This window comes from Grus americana, chromosome 1 (genome assembly GCF_028858705.1).
Source record: "Grus americana isolate bGruAme1 chromosome 1, bGruAme1.mat, whole genome shotgun sequence".
Lineage (NCBI taxonomy): Eukaryota > Metazoa > Chordata > Aves > Gruiformes > Gruidae > Grus > Grus americana.
Genome location: NC_072852.1, coordinates 67,101,045 through 67,121,552, shown reverse-complemented (window position 1 = coordinate 67,121,552; position 20,508 = coordinate 67,101,045). Strand labels below are relative to the sequence as shown.

The following is a 20,508-nucleotide window of genomic DNA, read 5'->3' as shown; positions in this document are numbered from 1 at the left end:
CATCAACCCATGAGGTAAAAGAAGTTTGCAAAGATTAGAAGTTGTTACTTAAAGGGAATGTTAGGTTATTGGTGTACTGAATGCTCTTTACCCTCTCCGGGCATCCTGAGTGCGCACTTCTGTTGGGTTTAAGGCATATCCTAAAGCTGGTGCGACATGGCAGCATCTTTTCTGAGAATTAGGCTTAAAGGGTGCCATTCATCTAGATGCCATTTCTAGATGTCTCGTGTGTAGGATGCAATGAAGCTTATGCTTCTCTTCTGTGAAGTATAAAGGGAATCTTGGTGACTGGCCAAGTTACAGATTTCCATTTTGTAAATGTCTAATGTAGGTAGAGATAAACCCCACCCAACGCATCTACCACTGCTGGTAAACTCCATGCAGTGCTGATTAAACACTCTTTGCATGGCCTGTGGTACGTATCCCTGCCCTTGAGGTCGTAAGTTCTGCCCAGTATTTTCTGAGAACAGTTATTAAAAATCATTCACTACAAGGTATTGCACATCAGTGTGCTCCTATAGATTTTTCTCTTGTAAAATATTCCTTTTCCTTCCCTACCCTGGAATCTAATGGCTTTTATAATTAAATCAATCTTCCTAAATGTTTAAATGATTGACTTATTCTGAATACTCTATTTGGAATAGCATTTGTTTAAATGACAGAGAGCTGATATACTATAGATGTCTCTTCAGGAAGAGAAATCTGTTTGAAAATACAAGTCTGTAAGATTCTCCATGCAGTAACATTCCATGCAATAGCAACCTTGAGCATAAAAAAGCAATTGTTTAGTCTTCTGTTGAATAAAACAGTGGTTTCCATGGTTATCCTGCATCACATGGTACTTCTGAATTTGTACTGTAGAGAGAACATCCTTCTGCTAGTAGAGTTGTATTATAGGTCTGAAAATGATTTCATACACTGTTTGATAGAACAGTATCGTTTCATAAACCATCCTTTTCTGTTCATTTGATCCCCAAAGGAATGCTCATTCTGGTGCTGAACTGTATAGTTTCTTCCTCAAATGCACTGGATAAAGGTCATACCACGTTATAAGGAGAGCACAGCATACCTGTTTCTGGTCTCAACAGCAAAGATGACACTTTTCTCCAAAGCTCCCCTATGCAGGAAGCAGGAGCCCTCCTTTTTCTGTGATTTCCCCTGACACTTGTGCATCCTTCTGTTCCTTAAGTCCTTCTCTTCTTGCCCTCAAAAGTCCTTCTGTCCTGCTTGTACCTCTACTTTTGCTCTTTTTCCTTCTGTGGCTGTTTCCCAATCCAAAATCTCTGGCTCTGATCTGTACAGATCCTCCTTCCCTCTTCATTAGCCCTGATCCCTTCCTGACTTCAGACCTGTCAAGAATATGTCCTCAATACAGTTCAAACTCCCTTTTCCCCAAACACCTCTCTTAGAAAAAGAAAGCAACGGAGTATAAAACCTTCTTTTCTGTGGGATGCATGGTGTTGGCAGGGCAGAGTTGAAGTTCCTGTTTGATGCCAGGGCCATGTGCTGCCCTGCACATGGGCGGCTCCTGTCTTTAACCTGCTTAATTTGTCCTGGGCTGCTTCTGGTAGTCCTAGACCAGAAAAAATGGTGTGAGCCTTTCCTGCCCCTCCTGCCATTTCCCCTCACTCCAACCCTGAGCCACTGACCCAGGGTGGGAGTGTGAAGCAGTGAGACCGATGGCCAGCCCTCATCTAGAGGGAAAAAGAAAAATATATTCTCTACAACATTAGTTTTCCCATCTAGAAGAGGGACTGCCGTGGGAGAGGAAGGGAAGAGAAGCCTAGAGCTGAAGGAGAGCAGGAACTACTTTTAAAGCAGAATCATATAGGTGTTCAGAAAGCTAATTTTACTGAGTCCTTACACATGCTTGCTTTCCCAGTCTAAATAGAGATACTCAAAAGGAGAGAGTAAGAAATATTACTCATGGTATTGCCACAGTCCTGACACTGTATGCACTGGTTTTATTCTCCATCCATCAAGACATTTTCTTATGATTAATATTTAAAGAAAAATGTGTGCTGAAGAGATGGACTAGGAAGTTCAGACAGATCCTGGAGCTATCATAGATTAGAAAACATTTATGAGCAGAAGAGAATTATGCTTATATGGCTAGAGCAGGGATCTGTCACTGTCAGTGTCTCTGGGTTTTAGCTCAAGCTCTGCTATGATTTATGTTACCTAAATTACACATAAGCCTGACTAAGTATTTGGTTTGCATTCCTAGACGAGAGAGATGGAACTAAAAATCCCTTAAACTCCTGTATAATCTTCTTGGATCAGTTCATACTAAATAAGTGGGCTTATGTGTCTGTCTGCTTCCTTTCTGAGACAAGAGAAGTGAAAAACAGGTGAAATCCTGACTTTTGTTCTGGCAATAAGTAGACCATCAAGACAGCAAGATAACAGTGCTGTTTATTTAATAGTCACTTGCAGCATACACCCATCCTGGGGCAAGGGAGGAATTGGGAAACAGTTCTGACTCAGGAGGACATAACCTAACTTTTGGTATTCACTACTATTTGAGTACTTCTGAATGACCTGTTCAGAACCCTTGTGCATCCTGGAGCCCTGCTCGGTCTGCACAGCTCTGTGCCGTGCCAGAAGTCATCTCTCTTAGGAGCTCCTAACCTTTTTCTTCCTCGGTATGCTGTGAGACTTCATGAAGGTTTATAACACGTGTTAGCAAAAGGCAATATGGATGTGTGTAATGCTTTTTTCTTTTTTAATTGGAAGCACTTCTCTTTTTATCCCACACTTGCACATAGCAGGGAGTATTTCAGTGAAGGGAAATGCCATGGCTGCAGGCAGTAGCTATCTCCTACTACATGGAATAACCTTCACTGCTGTGTACTTCAAGGAGATCTGAAGCTGTTAATTCAGCAGTTTCTGAAGTTAATTATGGCCTTTACTTGACTGATTTAGGTTTAACCTTTCTGAACGCTTTTTCTCAAAAGAAAAAAAAAAAGCTTGAGCAACAAAACACAGAGACAATGGACCGTGTGTTTGTGAAAAAAAATAGGAAATTTCGAGTGGAGGTCATATGACTGGAACCACCCAAAGACTGCAGTGAACTGCCAAGAATGCGGAGTTGCTGTTATGGGGAGACTTCTAGGAAGGGCATATAATTAATCAGAACAGTTGGAAAATGTTGTATTAACGAGGTTGTTTTTGTCTCAAGTATGAGGCCAGCTAACAGCATCTAGTATATCCAGGTTTCTAGGGGCAGCTTGCAATAGTTCATAGCAGGTAACGAAAAGCAGTTTTGTCTAAGTCTGCTTTAGTAATATCCACCTTCATGGAGCTTATGTTTCTTAACTGCCCAGTTATGCTGTTCTACAAAGCAGATGCCTAGATACCAACAACATATCCTAAGGCCTGAGGAAAACCAATCTTTTTCCAAAACCAAAATTGGCTTATTGGCATACTAAAGCAAGGCAGTTCATTCCTCTAATGGCACTGTGCTACAGGTGTTGCTGCAGGTGTTACTTTTAAAAAATTTCAGGAGAAAACATATTTGGAAAAAAATGTGTCTTCTAGACAAAGAGGAAAGCAGGAGAGAATGAGAGACATGGATACCATTGTAGGAGCTTGACCCTTACAAATTGATGGGCGCTGACAGTATCCACCAGAGGGTGTTAAGAGAACTGGCTGATGTCATTGCGAGGCTGCTCTCCGTAATCTTTGAGAAGTCGTGGAGATAGCAGCATATCCCAGAAGACTGGAAGAAGGCTCATGTCACCCACATCTACAAGAAGGACTTGAAGGAGGACCCAGGAAATTATAGGCCCATCAGTCTTACTTCAATCCCTGGGAAAGTTATGGAATGAATCCTCCTGGGGGCTATCACAAGTCAAATGAAACACATGATTGGGAAAAGCCAGCACCGATTCACCAAGGGCAAATTGTGCTTAACAAACCTGATCACCTTCTATGACAAAGTAACCTGCTCAGTTGATGTGGGGCGAGCAGTGGACATTGTCTACCTGGATTTCTTCAAGGCTTTTGATATGGTTCCCCACAGCCTTTTCCTGGAGGAACTGATGTGTTATGGTCTAGACAAGTGGTCCATGCAGTGGGTGGATGTCACGGATGAAGGGTGTCTGACATGGTTATGATTTAGTCAATTCAGAATTTATAAGGTAAATCAAAGGTTAAATTTTAGCAGTGCTTAATGATTGACTAATTTTAAAGATTTTTACAAGTAATTCAGTAAAATATATTATGATCAAAACAGCGACTTAATTACAGATTCAGAGATGACAAGATTCACACTATCTATAAGGTATCTTAAAGTTTATAGATACATATATATATATGTATAAAAACATAAAACATAAGACAAATAGATGCAAACAGACAGAAATATTTAGGCCCAGTGATATATGCCACCCACACTCCTAAAGGCAAATGTATGTATTTGAACACTTACATAAGTAGAGGGGTGGTTGAAGGAAGCTAGCTTATAGCTGAGATTTCCCTCTGAGTTTAGAGTAAATACTCATAATGCATCAGCATTCCTCAACAGGTGATAGTTGAGACTTAAAAGGCTGGAAGATACCTTATAGTTAAAATTTCCCTCTTTGAGTTTAGAGTAAATACAATGCATCAGCATTCCTCAAGGGGTGATAGTTGAGACTGGAGAAGGCTGGCTTCGCCCTGACAGATGATTCTCACAAAGTTTGTGTCTGAGAGGTGTCTTGGGGGAAGGGTGGTGGTTGTATGTGGTGGTACTGGATGCAGCCTGCTGTGATCCAGGAGAGCTCCGAAGGATCTCGCTTAGAATCGCTATTTATAGGGTCTGAGATAATTGACTTTTGTCAGATATTTTTCAACTTTGGCCCAGCTCAGATGATGAAATATTCTGGTACTTTCCACGAGTTGCGCAGACTCAGAACTTTTCTGGCATCTCCCCGTTTTGGGCCGCAGCTCAGGCACAGGTGTACCAGGTTGTGAGGAGGTGATCGATTATCACTATTGTTCCCAAGTAATGAGGGAACAAGAATGTTATGGTTCAAGCACAGATGTACCTGGACATTCTCATTACCATGGAAGCAAGAACCAGGCACATCAAGGGGGTGCCTAAATGCTCTGGTCTGCTGCTTAGATATACAGCCTGGAAAAGGGGGGCGAGATTGCACCAAGTACCAAGCGGCTCAAGAGAAGGGGGGTTGCACCACCACAGCAGGGAACTGGCTGACAAGCCACACCCAGGGGGCGGTGGTAAACAGCTCTTTTTCGAACTGGCAACTTGTCACAATTGGGGTCCCCCAGGGATTGATACTGGACCTAACACTGTTTAATATCTTCATAAGTGATCTGAATTATGTGATCAAGTGCACCCTGATGATGTTTGTGGATGATACGAAACTGATTGGGGAAGTGGACGCCTTTGAAGGGAGCGCCACCCTGCAGGAAGACCTGGACAGGCTGGAAGAGTGTGCTAACGAGAACCTTATGAAGTTCAACAAGGACAAGTGTAAGGTCTTGCACCTGGGAAAATATAATCCAGGAGTGCAGCACAGGCTGGGATCCACCTGGCTGGAGAGCAGCTCTGTGGAGAGGGACCTGGACGTCCTGGTGGACAAGCAGCTCGATATGAGTGAACAGTGTGCTGCAGGATGCTGGGCTGCATCAACAATGGCATCACCAGCAGAGACAAAGAAGTCATTATCCCACTCTACTCAGCGCTTGTCAGCAACCACACCTGGAATACTGTGTTCAGTTTTGGCCCCCACTACAGAAAAAAGATGTGGACAGGCTGGAGAGGGTCTAGAGGAGGGCCACCAGGATGTTCAAAGCCTGCCATATGAGGAAAGGCTGAGAGAACTGGGTTCATCCTTGAGAAAAGAAGGCTTAGCTGAGACCTAATCACCATGTTCCAGTACATAAAGGATGGCTACAAAGAAGATGGAGACTCTCTTTTTACAAGGAGCCACATGGAAAAGATGAGGGGTAATGGGTACAAGTTAGTCCTGCAGAGATTCTAATTGGACTCTAGAGGAAAATTTTTCACGAGAACAATCAGCTGTTGGAATAATATCCCCAGGGAAGTGGTGGATTCCTCAACATTGGATACTTTGAAGATTCAGCTGGACGGGGTGTTGGGCAATTTTGTCTAGACAATGCTTTTTTCTAGATGGAGCTTTTGCCAAGAAAGGTTGGACCAGATGATCCTTGAGGTCTCTTCCAACCTGGTATCCTATGATTCTATGATACAGAAGCTATCTGGTTACAAGAATGAGTCTTTAAAACTCTGATAACACAGACATTATAGTGATTCTTATTTCAAATGAATTTAATTTAATCTCCAGAATGCTGATTTCATTCTAATGTCTCTCAAAGAAACTGGCTAAAGCATCAATATACAAATCATGTCTTGGAGCTGAAATAGGTATGCAAGTTGGCTTTAAGCCAACCAATGTTTCAGAAATATCTCTCTTCCTGAAGGCTTGAATAAAGACAGTCATGCTTATTAATGTCCTGTAGAAGAAAGATAATACTGAAACTGTAGATGAAACTATGGCTGACTTAGTAATTTTGCTTCCAGTGCCTGAATTATTCAAAAGGAGAGTGCAATATATATATAAGTTTTTGTGTGTGAAGAATAACTACCAATTTTTGAGTATACTTTATTTCTGTTTCACAAGATTGAAGTTTCAGAGAAATTAGCCTCAACCTCAGTTTGCAATAATTCAAAAGTTTGTGTCACACATTTTGAGAATGAAAACTAAAATTATTTTCTATGCTTATTTTCTGTGAGTGATACTGATACAGTTAAATCCTCATCCATTACACTATTGTAATTACACAGCAAAGCTATTTAGATTTATACAGGTCATGTAGGGAGGAAATTTGATGAAAGCTGCATCATTTAATGTGAAAAATTCTTGGATGTTGATAGTCAGACAATACTGCTATCTGTAAATCATTTGACTACTGGTATACCTTCATCACTCTTGGTTCTTACTGATTATATGGTCTATTGTTAACAAATGGAAGCTATTTCACTTCAAAAAGTGATAAAGACCATCCTGAACTGCCTCGCTTTTACTCTTAACTTTAGGCATCATTGTTTAAAGTGGAACTAAAGTGAATTCAGTCTTAAATGCTAACAAAATTATGAGAAAGGTGGTTTTATTTCAAAATCTGTCTCAGAAATCTAAAGCAAATGAAAAAGATACAGTTTTTCATGCAGATAAGAGAGGCTGAGGGTTAAAAAGGAGTACGAAACCATAGCAATGGATACCTGAGCACACCTCCAAAAGACTCAACAGTAAATGTGAAATAACTTCCAGGTGTGGGGATTCCTGAATAGTACCTCTTTAATCAGTTAACAGTGGCAAACAACTGAGGGGTTTTCATTTCACAAAATCTGATGTGTCGAGTGTTCAAAGTACTTGCAGTCTTTTTTTCATCATTTTTTGTAATATTTTGCTTAAGTAGATATTACTGTCTATGAAAAATAGTATTATCTAATTAGGAGACACTCTTATCCCTGGTGAGTTACTAGCTGAACCAGCCCCCAAAATTGTTATTTGTGGTCTAACCTGGAGATAATCCCAAACCTTCCCTCCAATTGCTTGTTATCTGCATTAGAAACATATCAGGTTGCCATAGACTAATATTCTAAGTACATGGTCTCCTGCTGAGCGAGAAGTGTTCGCATTCAGATCCAAGTCCAAAGTGGGAACAGAAGAATTCAGGCTGTCTGCTTCCAGGATTAGGTTTGACAAAAGCTTTGATATGAATCTATCCCTGTAATTGTGACCCAGGAATGCAGTCACTGGTAGGGTTGGTTCTTGGACTCATTCTCCAGATTTCTGCCTTGTTTGTTTTCCTAGGTGTGATGAGTACGTCACACAGCTGGATGAGATGCAGAGGCAGCTAGCAGCTGCGGAGGATGAGAAGAAGACCCTAAACTCTCTGTTGCGCATGGCTATCCAGCAAAAACTTGCCCTTACCCAGCGACTGGAGGATTTAGAGTTCGACCACGAGCAGTCCCGACGCAGCAAAGGCAAGCTTGGAAAGAGCAAGATCGGCAGCCCTAAAGTAAGTGAGGAGGCATCAGCCACCGTGCCAAGCATAGACACTTTCCTCCTGCATAGTCAGGGCCCACAGCAACCAAACTTACTGGTCAGCAGTGGCACTCAGAGGAAAAGGTATGCATGCAGTGATCTTTACAGTACAGTGCAGTGGCTAGACTTTCATTAAAGTCGTTCACTGAATTGTAAACATTATAATTTTTTTTTTTCTTCTCAATACTTTGACTGGGGAGAAGGAGGTGGGGAGGATATGAATATGAAATTCAAAGCCTGGCAACATGTGGTTCTGATCCACCTACTCACCATGTTATTTCCTCCTCCTTAATGCAGTGTTTTGAACTATATTCTGTCAGTGTCTCAGTGCATCTTGTATGTCTTTTAATATTAGTGTGAATGTATTTTCTTTAACAAGTTTTCCTTAAGGTTTTCCATAACAAGCATCTGAAATAAAAAAAAAGGATTGTGGTCTATGAGCATTTCAGCACTTAACACAAAAGAAACTGCATCTCTTTGTTAAGCTCTGGTGCTCACTTGTTCTTCATCAGTGTGAAAAGAATATGGATGTGTTCACTCAGATCAATTTTTCTACATGGGAGCAAGCAACCTGTTGAAGGGGGATGGCTGCCATTCATAACCTAATGCAAATATTTCGCTGTTCAAGCAGTGAGTTCTCATCTTGTCTTGTGACTGCCCTGCCAAAGCTCTATAGGTGTGGGGGATCTCCATGGTTCTGAAGATGAAAAGGACTCTCTGTTAGAGAAGTCCTAGATAATCATTCCCTTTTCTTGTATGCTCTAGTCACAATGCAAAACCAAGAGAACATTCAGGGAACCTTGTACATGTCGACTCCAGGATGCTGAGATATAACTCAACCTCATCTCCTCCTCCCCTAATACAAACCAGGATTTCCAATGCAGGCAAGGTGCCCTGCTGTGGAAATGACATGGGGTGGCAACACTAGTTGTTTTTTACCTGTTAAGCAAATTAACATGATGTTGTCATTCATGAGGCTTTGAAAGGTAATTAAAGTAAAACTCTTTTGTTTCCATATGTATTTTTCTTGGATCTCCTGCAAGACTATTCTCACCTTCCCTTTGTGATCAGAGCCATCCCAGGACTTCAGGGACCTACCTCCAGAAATTATTAAGAGCCCCCCCTCATCCCGCCTCCACAGAATCATATCTTCTGAGGGGCCCCCCTTCTAGGAGTGAATTCATCCATGGGCACCGTCTCAGCAAGGAAAAAAGGTTAACCGTGGCCACACCAGGTAAACATTTTTTCCTTGGGTGCATGTGGTGCTGAGTGGTTAGCAGAGCAGGGGACCCTCCCAGCACTGCAGATGCAATCTAATTTGGGCATCTTCTTGAGACCTGAAAAGCAAAATGTCTCCTCCTGTGTCACCTGTGGCAGGAGATGACATTCTGCCGGCAGCAGCCTAAACTGGTTCCAGATGCAGTGGGGAAAGTCCTGCTGTGGTATAGGTAGGTGCAGTCCCGCTGGCATCCGCAGAGGCTGCACCCGTGTGCCTGGGTGATGCTTAGTCTGGTGGTTGTGTTGGTAGTCCTCATGGAAGACACAAACCCAACAGGACGGAGGAGGTAGATGTGTGAGGACCAGCGAGGGAGTGATTGGCAGCATGCAGGGGCCTACACAGCATCCGTCTTCTGCTCGCCCTGGAGCATTCAATCAGGTTTTTCTAAAGGGCAATGTTAAACTCACAGAAGGTTTAGTTTACATAAATTGAGTCATGAAGTTTATCTTTGCAGGAAGCTTGTGCTCTTTATTTCCTGCCAAAATGTGGTATCTGCTTTGAACAAGGCGTAGAGAGGAAACGCAAACTGGAATGCCGTTTCAAAGGTTGTGACATCTTTCTTCTCCTGACAGACAAGCTAATAATTACTTTTCTTCTGCGCCTGAGCAGAACCTTTAGCTTTTAAATGTGCACACTCTTGTCTGGTGGTAAATTTTTCATACTTTGTTTGGAAATTTGTTATACACAAAAAGCATAAGTAGAAAATATAAAAGCTAAAACCCATGAAGTGGTTTCTACTCAAGCAAATGTTTATTCTGGAAAGCTGAGCAATACCCTATATAGCACATTATGTCTCTCACTCAGTGCCAGCAATATCACAACCGCCTTTAAGTAGTGCCATGCAAGTAACACCCACTCAGAGGACAAGTATAAAACTGCAGAGAGTCTAAACAAGACATTTTCCTAAGGAGTGCTGCAGTAAATAAATCGAAATGCTGGCTCCTGGGGAGAAAAAGGCAGAGACGGGGAAAGAGACAAAGACTTTAAAATGTATAAAATAAATGGTACTGATGTTTCAGCAATTCCTTTGACTTCTGTTGGAAATGGAAGACCACGTGCTCGTTTTCTACCCCATAGACAGGAATCTCTTTCCTAAATGCTGGCAGTGTCTCTTTTTTCCTCTTCATCCTACAACAGAATAAGGATGATTTTCTTTCTGAGGGTCACTTACATCTCTTGAAAGAACTGGACTTTGCATTTTCTTTATAGCCAGACTCCCCAGTTTGGAAATGCGAGGATCTAGGCCCAGAAATGGCAATCTTCTAACATACAAGAATCTTCTAATTGTAATTGCACTTCCCATGGACAATTTACAAGAGTGCCATGCCAAGGAGAAACAGATTTTAATCCAAGGACTGGATGATTTTGTGTGAAGAACCCTGACTGTATATTGTAAATTCAGTTTAGTGGTTGGAAGAAGTAATGATTTAAAGAAGAACTGTGCTCAACAGATAAGTAAACACAATTTACTCTATTACAAAATTGTTAGTAAAATGGTACAATAGGTGGTCTTTGAATTTGGGACTCTGGATCCTGAGGGTCTTCATGTATTAAATTTTTTTCCCCACTATTTTCATGGACCAGCATCTGATATATCACAGAGCATCACAGATGCACAGACTACAGATTGAAAAACATTGACTTTTTCCAGCAACAGAGGCCAAAGGATGAGGCAACCTGAGAAGTAGAATTGTCTGGAAAATAATGTTTGCATGGAGTCTTACCTGTCACTTTAGGTACATCTCTACACATTCAGAGTATAAGGGTCTTGAGACAGTATTACCGACTTATGTTACAATTGTCCTTATGAATCTACAACAGTCCCAGCTTTCTGAATGCATTTGTCAGAATTTTATGCCATCACATGGCCTTAGTCTCAGCCTGTGAGACCGACAGGTTCAAACAAAAGATTCTTCTGAGCACTCAGATTCCAGTATTAGCAGGGCCCATTTTAGAATCAGGTTGAGGATTAGGTAGGGAATTTTTCAACGTTATTCTTACCAGTTTCTGGAAGATTTCTTGCTGTTGTTAACAGATCAAAGGAATGCTGCACCAAATAGTATTTTTTTGCCATCTGTCTAATTATCTGTTTCCTGAAAGTAAGGAACAGTGAAGGATGTTATTCTGCTGCTTTTATAGGGAATGCTTAAAATCCTTGTATCAGAAAAAGTTTCTTTTCTCAGATGATTTGTGTGGTCAAGCAAGCCAGCAAGAAATGTAGCAACCCACACCTGCTTCTTCATCAGAGAGGGTGCCAAAGAGCAGCATCCAAACTCCAGCACTATGGAGCAGAGCGTAGCTTGGCTTGAGGCTGTGTCCTCAGGAGTGGAGTAGCCACGAAGACTAAAGTAAATGCAATCAGGTTTGGGTTTGTTTTTCTTTTAAATTTGTGAACTGTTTCCTTCACATAAATATTTCAGCCGTATGATGTGCGGGCTTCCCTATCCTTTCATTAGCTCCCAGTGTTGTGGGGACTGGGAGGCTGTAGCTGGAAATGCATTTGATGGAGAACAAGAGCCAAAATAACTGCAGTTGGTAGAGGGAGAAACCAGGCAGGCTCCCCTGCCTTATGCTCCTTGTGCAGTAGGCAAGCTGTGCCTGTCTTTCTCTTGCACCTTCTTCTGGACCTGGTGCTTGACAGAAGAGGCTACCTTCTCCATGCTCTGGCCCCAGCTTTGACTGCTGCTGGCTCCCTGGTAGAGGAAACCTGGGATTACTTTTTGCTGCCTTCTTCAGAGGAAGATCCTGGCATGAAGACTCAGTAGTGAAGACCAGCTGAATTAAAGACCTCTCAGGAAAGAGACTGTCATTTCCTACTTGTTGTCCATTTGACTGCCCTCAACTTTAAATCAGCATGTGCGTCCCTCTGACATCAAGCTGTGGCCATATAAATTTCTGTGGGCTTTCTAATTGAAGTAAAATCTCCTAACCACTGTGGCTAAAAATACCACTCAGTCCACTTCCAAAGTATCATGTTCCATTTCCCCTAGGTAGTAGTATGCATTTAGCTTTGCTGTGTGCTGCTGCTTCTGTTATTTTCTATAATTTTCACACTTTAAAGTCTTTATTCTTCTGATAGACAGAACCAGCTGGTATAGGCTCAACGCAATTCCAGCCCGCTTTTGCATGTGGCTGTTTTTATAACTACCTGAAGAAGTCAGGGTATATAGAAAGCCTAAGGCTGGATTTTACAGTGTGTAACACTGTATTAGAAATGACCTTTCCTTTGCAGTTGCATTCAAACTCCTTGAATATAAAGTCACTAGATGCCTCTTAATACCCCACGGTCCCAAATACGAAATATGCTTCTCTTGACTTCTTCAAGGAAAGAACAGGACAGAAAAGGTCTGCTGTAGGTGCCCTACTACCACTCTTTTCTCTGTCGGTTATTTTAGCATAGAAATTCTAAAAGTTGAATGTAAAGTTCTGTAATTTTAGCTTAAAATTAAATCAATCAAGATCCTTGTGCGGCTGATGCATCTGAAGAAAGAGGTTTCCCAACAGGCTTATGAGATGGAGAGCAGCTAATGGATGCAACGTTCTCCCTTAAACAGGCACAGTTAAATGGTCAACTGTGATCTGCCTGAAAGTCTCTCCTTCATTGAAGTACCCCCCAGACAAACTGTGGTAGATGCTTCTTTTCCATATTTTTTTACATTTTTAGGTAGCACAGGGCAGATTTTGTTATTTAAAATCCCACACAGGAAAACATTTTGAATACTAAAGTATTTCAAATTTCCTAGGAAATCAGATTATAAGAAGCAATCCTTTCCCTTCTGTACAGTCATATATTTTACTTTATTAAAATAGAAAAAGGAAAAATAACCTGAAAATGTGATACATTTATCTTAAATTCAAAGCCTAGCTGAGGTCAGATGCTTAGTTGATATAACCCAGGCTAGCCCCACGGGTTTCAACAGAACTATGCTAGTTTACTCCAGTCCCAAGTTTCTGTTTTGTAGGGTTGAGACTTGATTGTTCTTCATTGGTCTTCATGTACAAAACCACTGCAAAATTAGGTAATTTTGTGGAGTTGCTCATTTCTGAAAGCACATTAAACCTGAAAGTTTGCTTGCTTTTCAGGTGTCTTTCAAGGCTGATTTACAGAATGGCATTTGATTCTCATAAGAGACTATTGTAGAAGATAAAGACAGCAAACAAATGCCATATAATAGTACAGCAACTGCTCAAGCACCAAGCTCGCCACCTATCACATATAATTAAGAGTATATAGCATATACTCTTAATATAAAAGTCATCTAAGATTAATTTCTGCTCTAGCTCTATGCTTACAGACAAATCAAATATGAATTACAATATGATACAAATAACTAGCTTTTATTTGTTGGCTTGCATTCTTACCATAAAATTTAAATTAATTTACAGAAATTCTATCCTGAGGGAAATTCCTATAGAGAGTTCCTAATAGTGTCTCCAAGAGCTAACTTACAGCATCTGTAGATAGAAACTATTTCTTAAAGCTAATAAGGAAAGCGCTAATGAAAAAAATCAGTCACCCAAATATGGAGGTCCTAAAAAGTCTTCCAGTTAAGTCTTTAAGCTGGGACTCAAGGGGAATTGCTTAAGAGTTGTCTTTGTTAATTGCCCTTTACACTAGAAGTGGTTTCACCTGTAAAGAATAGGTTAGAAACCTGAGAATGCATTGATGTGTTTGATGTAGCATAAACACAGTTTAACACAACAAGGGGCAGAGGGTCTGCTGAGTAGGGTGGTCCTTAGTGTTAGAGGGAGTTAAGGGCTTTTGGTATGAAATGTTGAGTAACCTCTCCTGGCAGCACAGGATGAGGAATATGCTCTACTGCTATTTTATTTTTTTCTTTCTGGATTTTGAGCTTTTCCAAAGTGTAGTGTTTAGGATATGATTTTCAGAAATATTCTGTAAAAGTTTATTCTTTGTGTGATCAGAAGCTCATGTTCCTTCTTATATATATTTCTTAAAATAATGTTAAAGTGGTATTTATCATGGGGCAAGATTCTTGGTTTTGGCTCCTGCTTCTTCATGTTGTTTAGGCAGTGGGAAGATATGGACAAGTATCTTCAAAAGGCATATTATGGGTAGAGGCCCTTGGTAGGAAATGAAGCTGTCTTTACTTTCCGCTTTTGGATGAAGGGGTTAGGAAAATGACTGAGGGAGGCCCAGGCTGATACTACTGTCCACAGCGAAAGCTTTTTGCAGAGATGAGCCTGTGCACCTTACAGCATTGGAAAGGTACGGGGGAATAAATTTTTGATAGTGAGTTTGTGTCTTCTTTCATTGTGTGGTGAAAAGGGTTCAAGTTTGAGGTCTTCAGCTGTGCATGTTTTTGTTTGTTTAGGAATATTTTGCCAAAAAAATTTCCAGCTTTGCTTTTGAGCTTAAGCACTATTGTCAAAAAGCTCCTCAGTGATTTCTAAACCTTGCTACTATAGGTATTACTTCAGTACCTCAACTTCGCTTTTTTTTTTTTTTTATGCGCTTCTCAGTTTTGAAGCAGCAAGACTATTAGAAATCTGAACATGGAGGAAAGCACAGCTTTTTTAGAAATGATTGGGGAAGAAGTCCTTTGAGAACCACTATCAGTTCAGACCTGAATTTTGCTAGGAGGGTGCTCTCTACATCTTTATGATTGCTCAGGTCACCAGTGGACAGTTTTAAATATTTCTTTCTTCTCCTTTGTGAAGGAATTTTATAGATTAATGAAAAGGAAAATCCACGTGACAAGAATCTGGATACTTCTTTCTTTGTTGATTTTGTGTTAAAGAATTTTATTATGAATTCTAGTTCATGACCAATATGGATTTATGTGTACATTAAGTGAGAGAGTTTATTCTTGAAAAGCAGGGTAGGTAGTTAACTGAGCCACCACTACTAAATAAGATATGCAGCCATATAATATTTAACTAGTCAGGCTAGTCTGCTCTGATTGTCCAGTCAGGTAAGTTTGATTTGCTTCATTCAAGCAATGTAAAGCAGCTGGAGCATGAAAGTTCTTCAGAACCATTATTTAAAATAAAAAACAAAACCCCACAACTTTATTCTGACAATGCAAATTTACAGTCTGAGTGCCCTTTGCCTAATTAGGGATCCGTGGATGATTCTTCTGAGTCCTTGGCTATGAAGATGTTGTATTTTTATCTACCGAGAATGTACTTCTGTTGATGGTGATCCTGTACCTTCAAGGTGTCTCTGAGGTTGTGTAATCAGGCAGGCTAGTGGCTATTGCAAGACTCATGTGATATTGGTCTAATCTGTCTCTACTCTCTGAGAAAAATTGATTTTATGTGTTGTTAGCAAGGTTTTTTAACATCAAGTGTAGGGTTTTTTTACCTGAACATGATGATCTTCAAAAAAAGGATAATTTAGTTGTTATTAATTTATTATCTGTGTTCACTTCTTGTTCTGCATTGTTCTATTTTTCTGTGGATTTTGTAAACATGCCATATTTGTGTTCATTGTTTAATGAGCGGTATTAGTGCATATATACGGATATATGTATATATCTTCCTGCTCTTGGGGCCATGTCCTGCATCTGATATGCTCATTTAACTAAGCTTAATGAGCATTACATGTTTATGCCATTTCAAGCATGGTACATTGTCCTTGTGGAGGCCGTTTTGAATTTGAAGAACAGTATCCTTGCCAAGGACATTAGTTGGCTGTAACTGATGAAGTCGTCAGCTGGCTAAATGCACTTTTACCTCTTGGTGCCACTGTGAAAAGGACCTTTTTGCTCTATGCTTTTGCTCTCTTGCATTTAGCTTTCCAGTTATCACTGATGAGATCAAAACCATACATTTCATGCTGATCAATATAATTTAGCTACTTCAATATAATTTAGCTATTATGGCATGAATTCACTGCAGTTCTACAAGGTTCATTTAATTTCTACTTGTATTTTTCACTATATAAAGAAAGCAGTTCCAAAATAAAACCTATTTTAAATAGAAGCCCCAATCTATTTGCTAAAACTTTACCAAAAAGAAAAAAGATTGCAGTGAAATCCATGCCTTACTGTTGTATATTTTCATTAAAAGGTTATTGACATTTTTCTCTCTATATCTAAGTTATTACATCATTGCTGGATGGAATGGTTAATATTAACATCATTTGTTGAAGTTCTCCAGTAAAATCTTATTAGACTTCTGGTTGTTTCTAACTAAACAGGTATGCAGGTGACACCTTCTATCTTTAAGGCACATTACCAGATATTTGTTGCTTTCTATGAAAATGTTGGGCTTTGGAATCCAGTCTTATCAATCAACTAACACAGCTATTGAAGTATCTTGACAATGTTGGTAACAAAAGTCATCCATCTTTATCTTCTTTTATGACAAGTTTTAATGGATTTTCACGACTTATTGATTTTTACCATCAGGACTATTCAATATTGTGCTTCTCATCTCATAAAATAGGCAAAGCTGAAGCGAGTCTCTGTTTAAATTAGATATGCTGATATTTTAGCTCTCTAACAGAGCAGTTCCTTGGGATGTTGTGATGTATGGAGTAAGCTCACCAGCAATTCTTTAATCAAGACTAGTATCCCTAATTGTAAGTATCTCCCTGTCTGCATTTTTTAGGGCTGCAAAAGCTTATAGTTGTACCTTATGTTGTTTCTTCCAAAGCCTACTAAAGTTACTGTTCCCCCGACTTCAAGTTTTGGATCATGGTGTTCCTTACCCGTAAAATATTGCAGGTATTTTTGGTTGGGACATATTCGTGGCCATCTGAAATGTATCCTATATACTTACATTTCCATGAAAGATGGGTAACCAACAAGACAGAAGTGTGATGATTTCTGTATTTTTAAGACCTTTATTTTCCTCTTTTGAAATGTTTAAAATGTGTGTGTCTTTTAGTGAGTAAGTATTTCATGAATCGTCAGCCCTTTCTAAATGTGCTTTTTATGAACTGTATATAAAAGAAAGGAACTGAATATATATTTTCAGCTTCCACCATTTCCATTTCTGCTATTTTACTAACCCATTATTTGGCTTCTCAGTAGATTTAATGAGGAATTATTAAAAGCATTTACAGAAACCATTTGAGAAATAACATAAACACATCATGATATAGAAAGTGTGAAAAAGCCTACAGAGCTAACAAGAAACCTCTCAATGTCTTAGTCTGTAACTGGAGAGAAATTAATTTCACTGATTTTGTTAATAATGAGATGGTATTTATTTTTTAAAAAAATATTCTTAATATGAGCTGCAGCAAAGGGCAAGGCTGGGATATAGCATTATCACTATAATTTGAGCTTACAGTACCACTGAAGCACGTGGACCGATTGGGAAACAGCTGTCTAGGTTGGGAGTAATTCAGGTCTAAAAAGAAAGTAGAAATCAAGTCATGCAAAATAAGGAAATAAGGGGAAAACCTACTCCATATAGAGTAGTTGTTGTGTAGATGAAAGAACTAATTAGAACCCAGCCAAGAAACTTGCCATGTTCTAGAAAACCACTGAATTGGTGACCTACTAAACCATGCCTATCAGGTAGTGCGTGAAGTTGTCAGTGATGCTCCATGAGTTGGTTTGTGGAAATCACCAAGACAGATAACATTTATCTAAATGGTATCAGAAAATAGAAATTAAATACCCTACCTATTCCAATAAGCTCAATCACCTGCTCTTACTCCTGAGAAGCATTTAGCAGAAGTCTCTGTTATGTCTCCTCTGTCTGACCTTGTCCTGAAGGTAGAGATCTAAGAGGAGGAGCAGGAGGCCTGTGTGAGAAGCTTGGGAGTGTAGAAACAGTGGGACATTCCCAGGCCACCTTTGCCAGAAAAAGAGTGGACATGTGGAGATGACAAGAGATGAGGATTTTAGATGCATCCTACCACTGGCCTATTGCATCTTAGTGCAAAATGTAGCTATGGCTGATGCCTTCAGCTCTGTGTGTGAAGGGGAGTTCAGCAGCGTGCTCATGTCTCTTAGCCTTTACTCTTCAAATAATTTTTGAGAAGACTTAAGAAATAATTAGTAGAAGAATTCATTGTTGTTGAAACATCTCCAACCAATGATAATATAAGGCACCAAGTTTCTCTGAATAGCCAGCTTAAGATATGAGTTACCTGGGTATTTGCAAGGCTTGACATAAAAATTTCATAGTAGGTCAGCTTTTCCACAAAGTAAGCCAACACTAATACTTGGTTGATAAATTTGTCTGTCTCCAATCAACAATCCATTATTTAGTTTTAATAGGAGCAGAGGTAAAACTCAGACAGTGGGAAAACCCCAGAGAATCTGGGTACGGGAAAATGTCTGTGCAGAAGCTAACTTGCACCTGGTGAGGTTTATTAGGCTGCCTGTGTGCTGGCTCTCACGGAGCTGTACAATGGCTTCGTACCATAGCGGAGTCCCTTGGCACTCCTCCTTTTGCTCCCAAGCCAGGAGAACCCAAGTAAATCCTGCTCTGAGAGAACTGGGGTTAATAAGGCCGGCTAGACACCATGTGGTTGCTCCACCATGGTCTTCTCCTTCCAGAGACAGCCCGCAGAAATGCAGGGCTGCACCCGGTTTGCAGCTGGCAGGCTGACCAGCTGGGGCTGTGCATAGGGCAGAGGTAACTGTGTTATTTCCAGACCCGAACTGACCCTGGAAGCAGGAGAAGGGAGAGACTCTTCTAATCTTTGACCTGTACCATTGTTCACGCTTTTTTTCCTAAGGTAAGCCACAGCTGTCCTCTCACCAGCTGTTCTTTGCGATAACCATTACCACTTAAAGTTCCTCTTGGCCTTCGGGGAGGTCAAAGTTTTCTTGGCATCCATTAGAAAAACAGAGATAAATTGTAAGTGAAACCAGCTAGTCAAATAATAGTATAAACTTATGTCCCCATCACCCCTGGACATAAACAGTTTGGGACTTTTCTCATCCTGCGGATTACAGTTTGAAAGCATCTCTACAAATCTCAACTCAGCGGGGAGGGTGGTGGTGGTGAGTGTTTTAGTACCCTCTGCCCCATTTTTCTTGACATCTCATATTTGTCTTTTGGATTTGGAAATTTTCCTTGTTCTCCACCTTTGAGTAGAGAGGATTGATTTATTGTCTTTGTAGGACTTGCTGTGTGGTACAGTGGGTTACTGCCTCTGCATAACCAGAAGATTACTGATTTGTTCTTTGCCCAATACTTTTGATTCATGCTATTAACCATTCGTTCTTTCCCATTAAATTGACTTCTCGGGGAAGAAAACAGTTCATTACCATATAAATGGAAACAACTTCTCTTTTCAAGTAAATTGTCAAAACATCTTCATAGACATGTTATCAAATTCCTCAAACTTTATGGAGCATTGGGTAGCATGACACAAAGTGAGATAATTCAAAAACTTTTAGCTAGGAGAGAAGGACTTTCTGTTGGCCTGGAGTGGTCAATGGGATGCTAAGGGGAGTTTGTTTTAAAAAACTGAAAAAGCCTCAATCTCACATTTTGTCATAAACCTTTCCTGAGAGCTTTTCTTTTATCAAGAATAGATTTTTTCCAATGTTTTTCATATTAGAAATACCAAATATGTAACAGTACCTGTAAAAAATGTTTATTGTTTGACTCTCAATTTTACCCTTTCAGATAAAAGAGAAAAAAAGCTCTCCATTGATTACCTGAACTAGACACAGTTAAAAGTATGTTATGTGCCAGTTACTGATTCACAGCATACCCAGTGCTTATCTTGGGATTGCTACTAGTCTCGGTCTTTGACAGCACTGTGTAGAGATTAGGACTTTACTGAGTGTCATAAACGTGCTGAGATGTTCCATTGCAGTATGCTGGGTCCTGAGCAGGTGGGACTGAAAATGCTTGCATGTAGGTTTTTCACTGAGGACATTGCTGATGTCAACAGAAGGCATGCCCATCTCTTGGACACTAATCACCCAGTTAAGCAGGTCTGTGTTGATTAGAGTCGCCCAGTTCACAGACTGGAGGGCAGAGCACACCTTGTGACATGAGGGAAATGCATTGTGAGCCAGAGGGAAGCACAGGAAAATACTTTTTTGTGAGATTCGCTCTTGGCAGATAATTTATAGTGGCACATTCATTCCTCATAATGACCAGATGTAGCTTCTCTGAGCTTGGTATTTTTAATGCTCTTACATCAGGAGCTGATTAGCCTGATTAGGACTGGGCATTAGATTCCAAAGGGAAATCAGCACTGGC

General features: G+C 40.2%; 1 protein-coding gene across 5 annotated transcripts in view; it reads left to right on the top strand.

The window, feature by feature from the left end:
- Nucleotides 1-20,508, top strand: part of BICD1 (BICD cargo adaptor 1) — a 185,999-nt gene that overhangs the window by 151,374 nt on the left and 14,117 nt on the right. For 3 of the 5 annotated variants that reach the window (XM_054842818.1, XM_054842789.1, XM_054842799.1), the window contains exon 7: nucleotides 7,845-8,052. In XM_054842818.1, coding sequence (XP_054698793.1) covers nucleotides 7,845-8,052 — 208 coding nt within the window. Of the gene's footprint in view, nucleotides 1-7,844; nucleotides 8,053-9,121; nucleotides 9,313-20,508 lie in introns of those variants that run through there. The other 2 variants (XM_054842780.1, XM_054842809.1) reach the window with 2 other exon arrangements.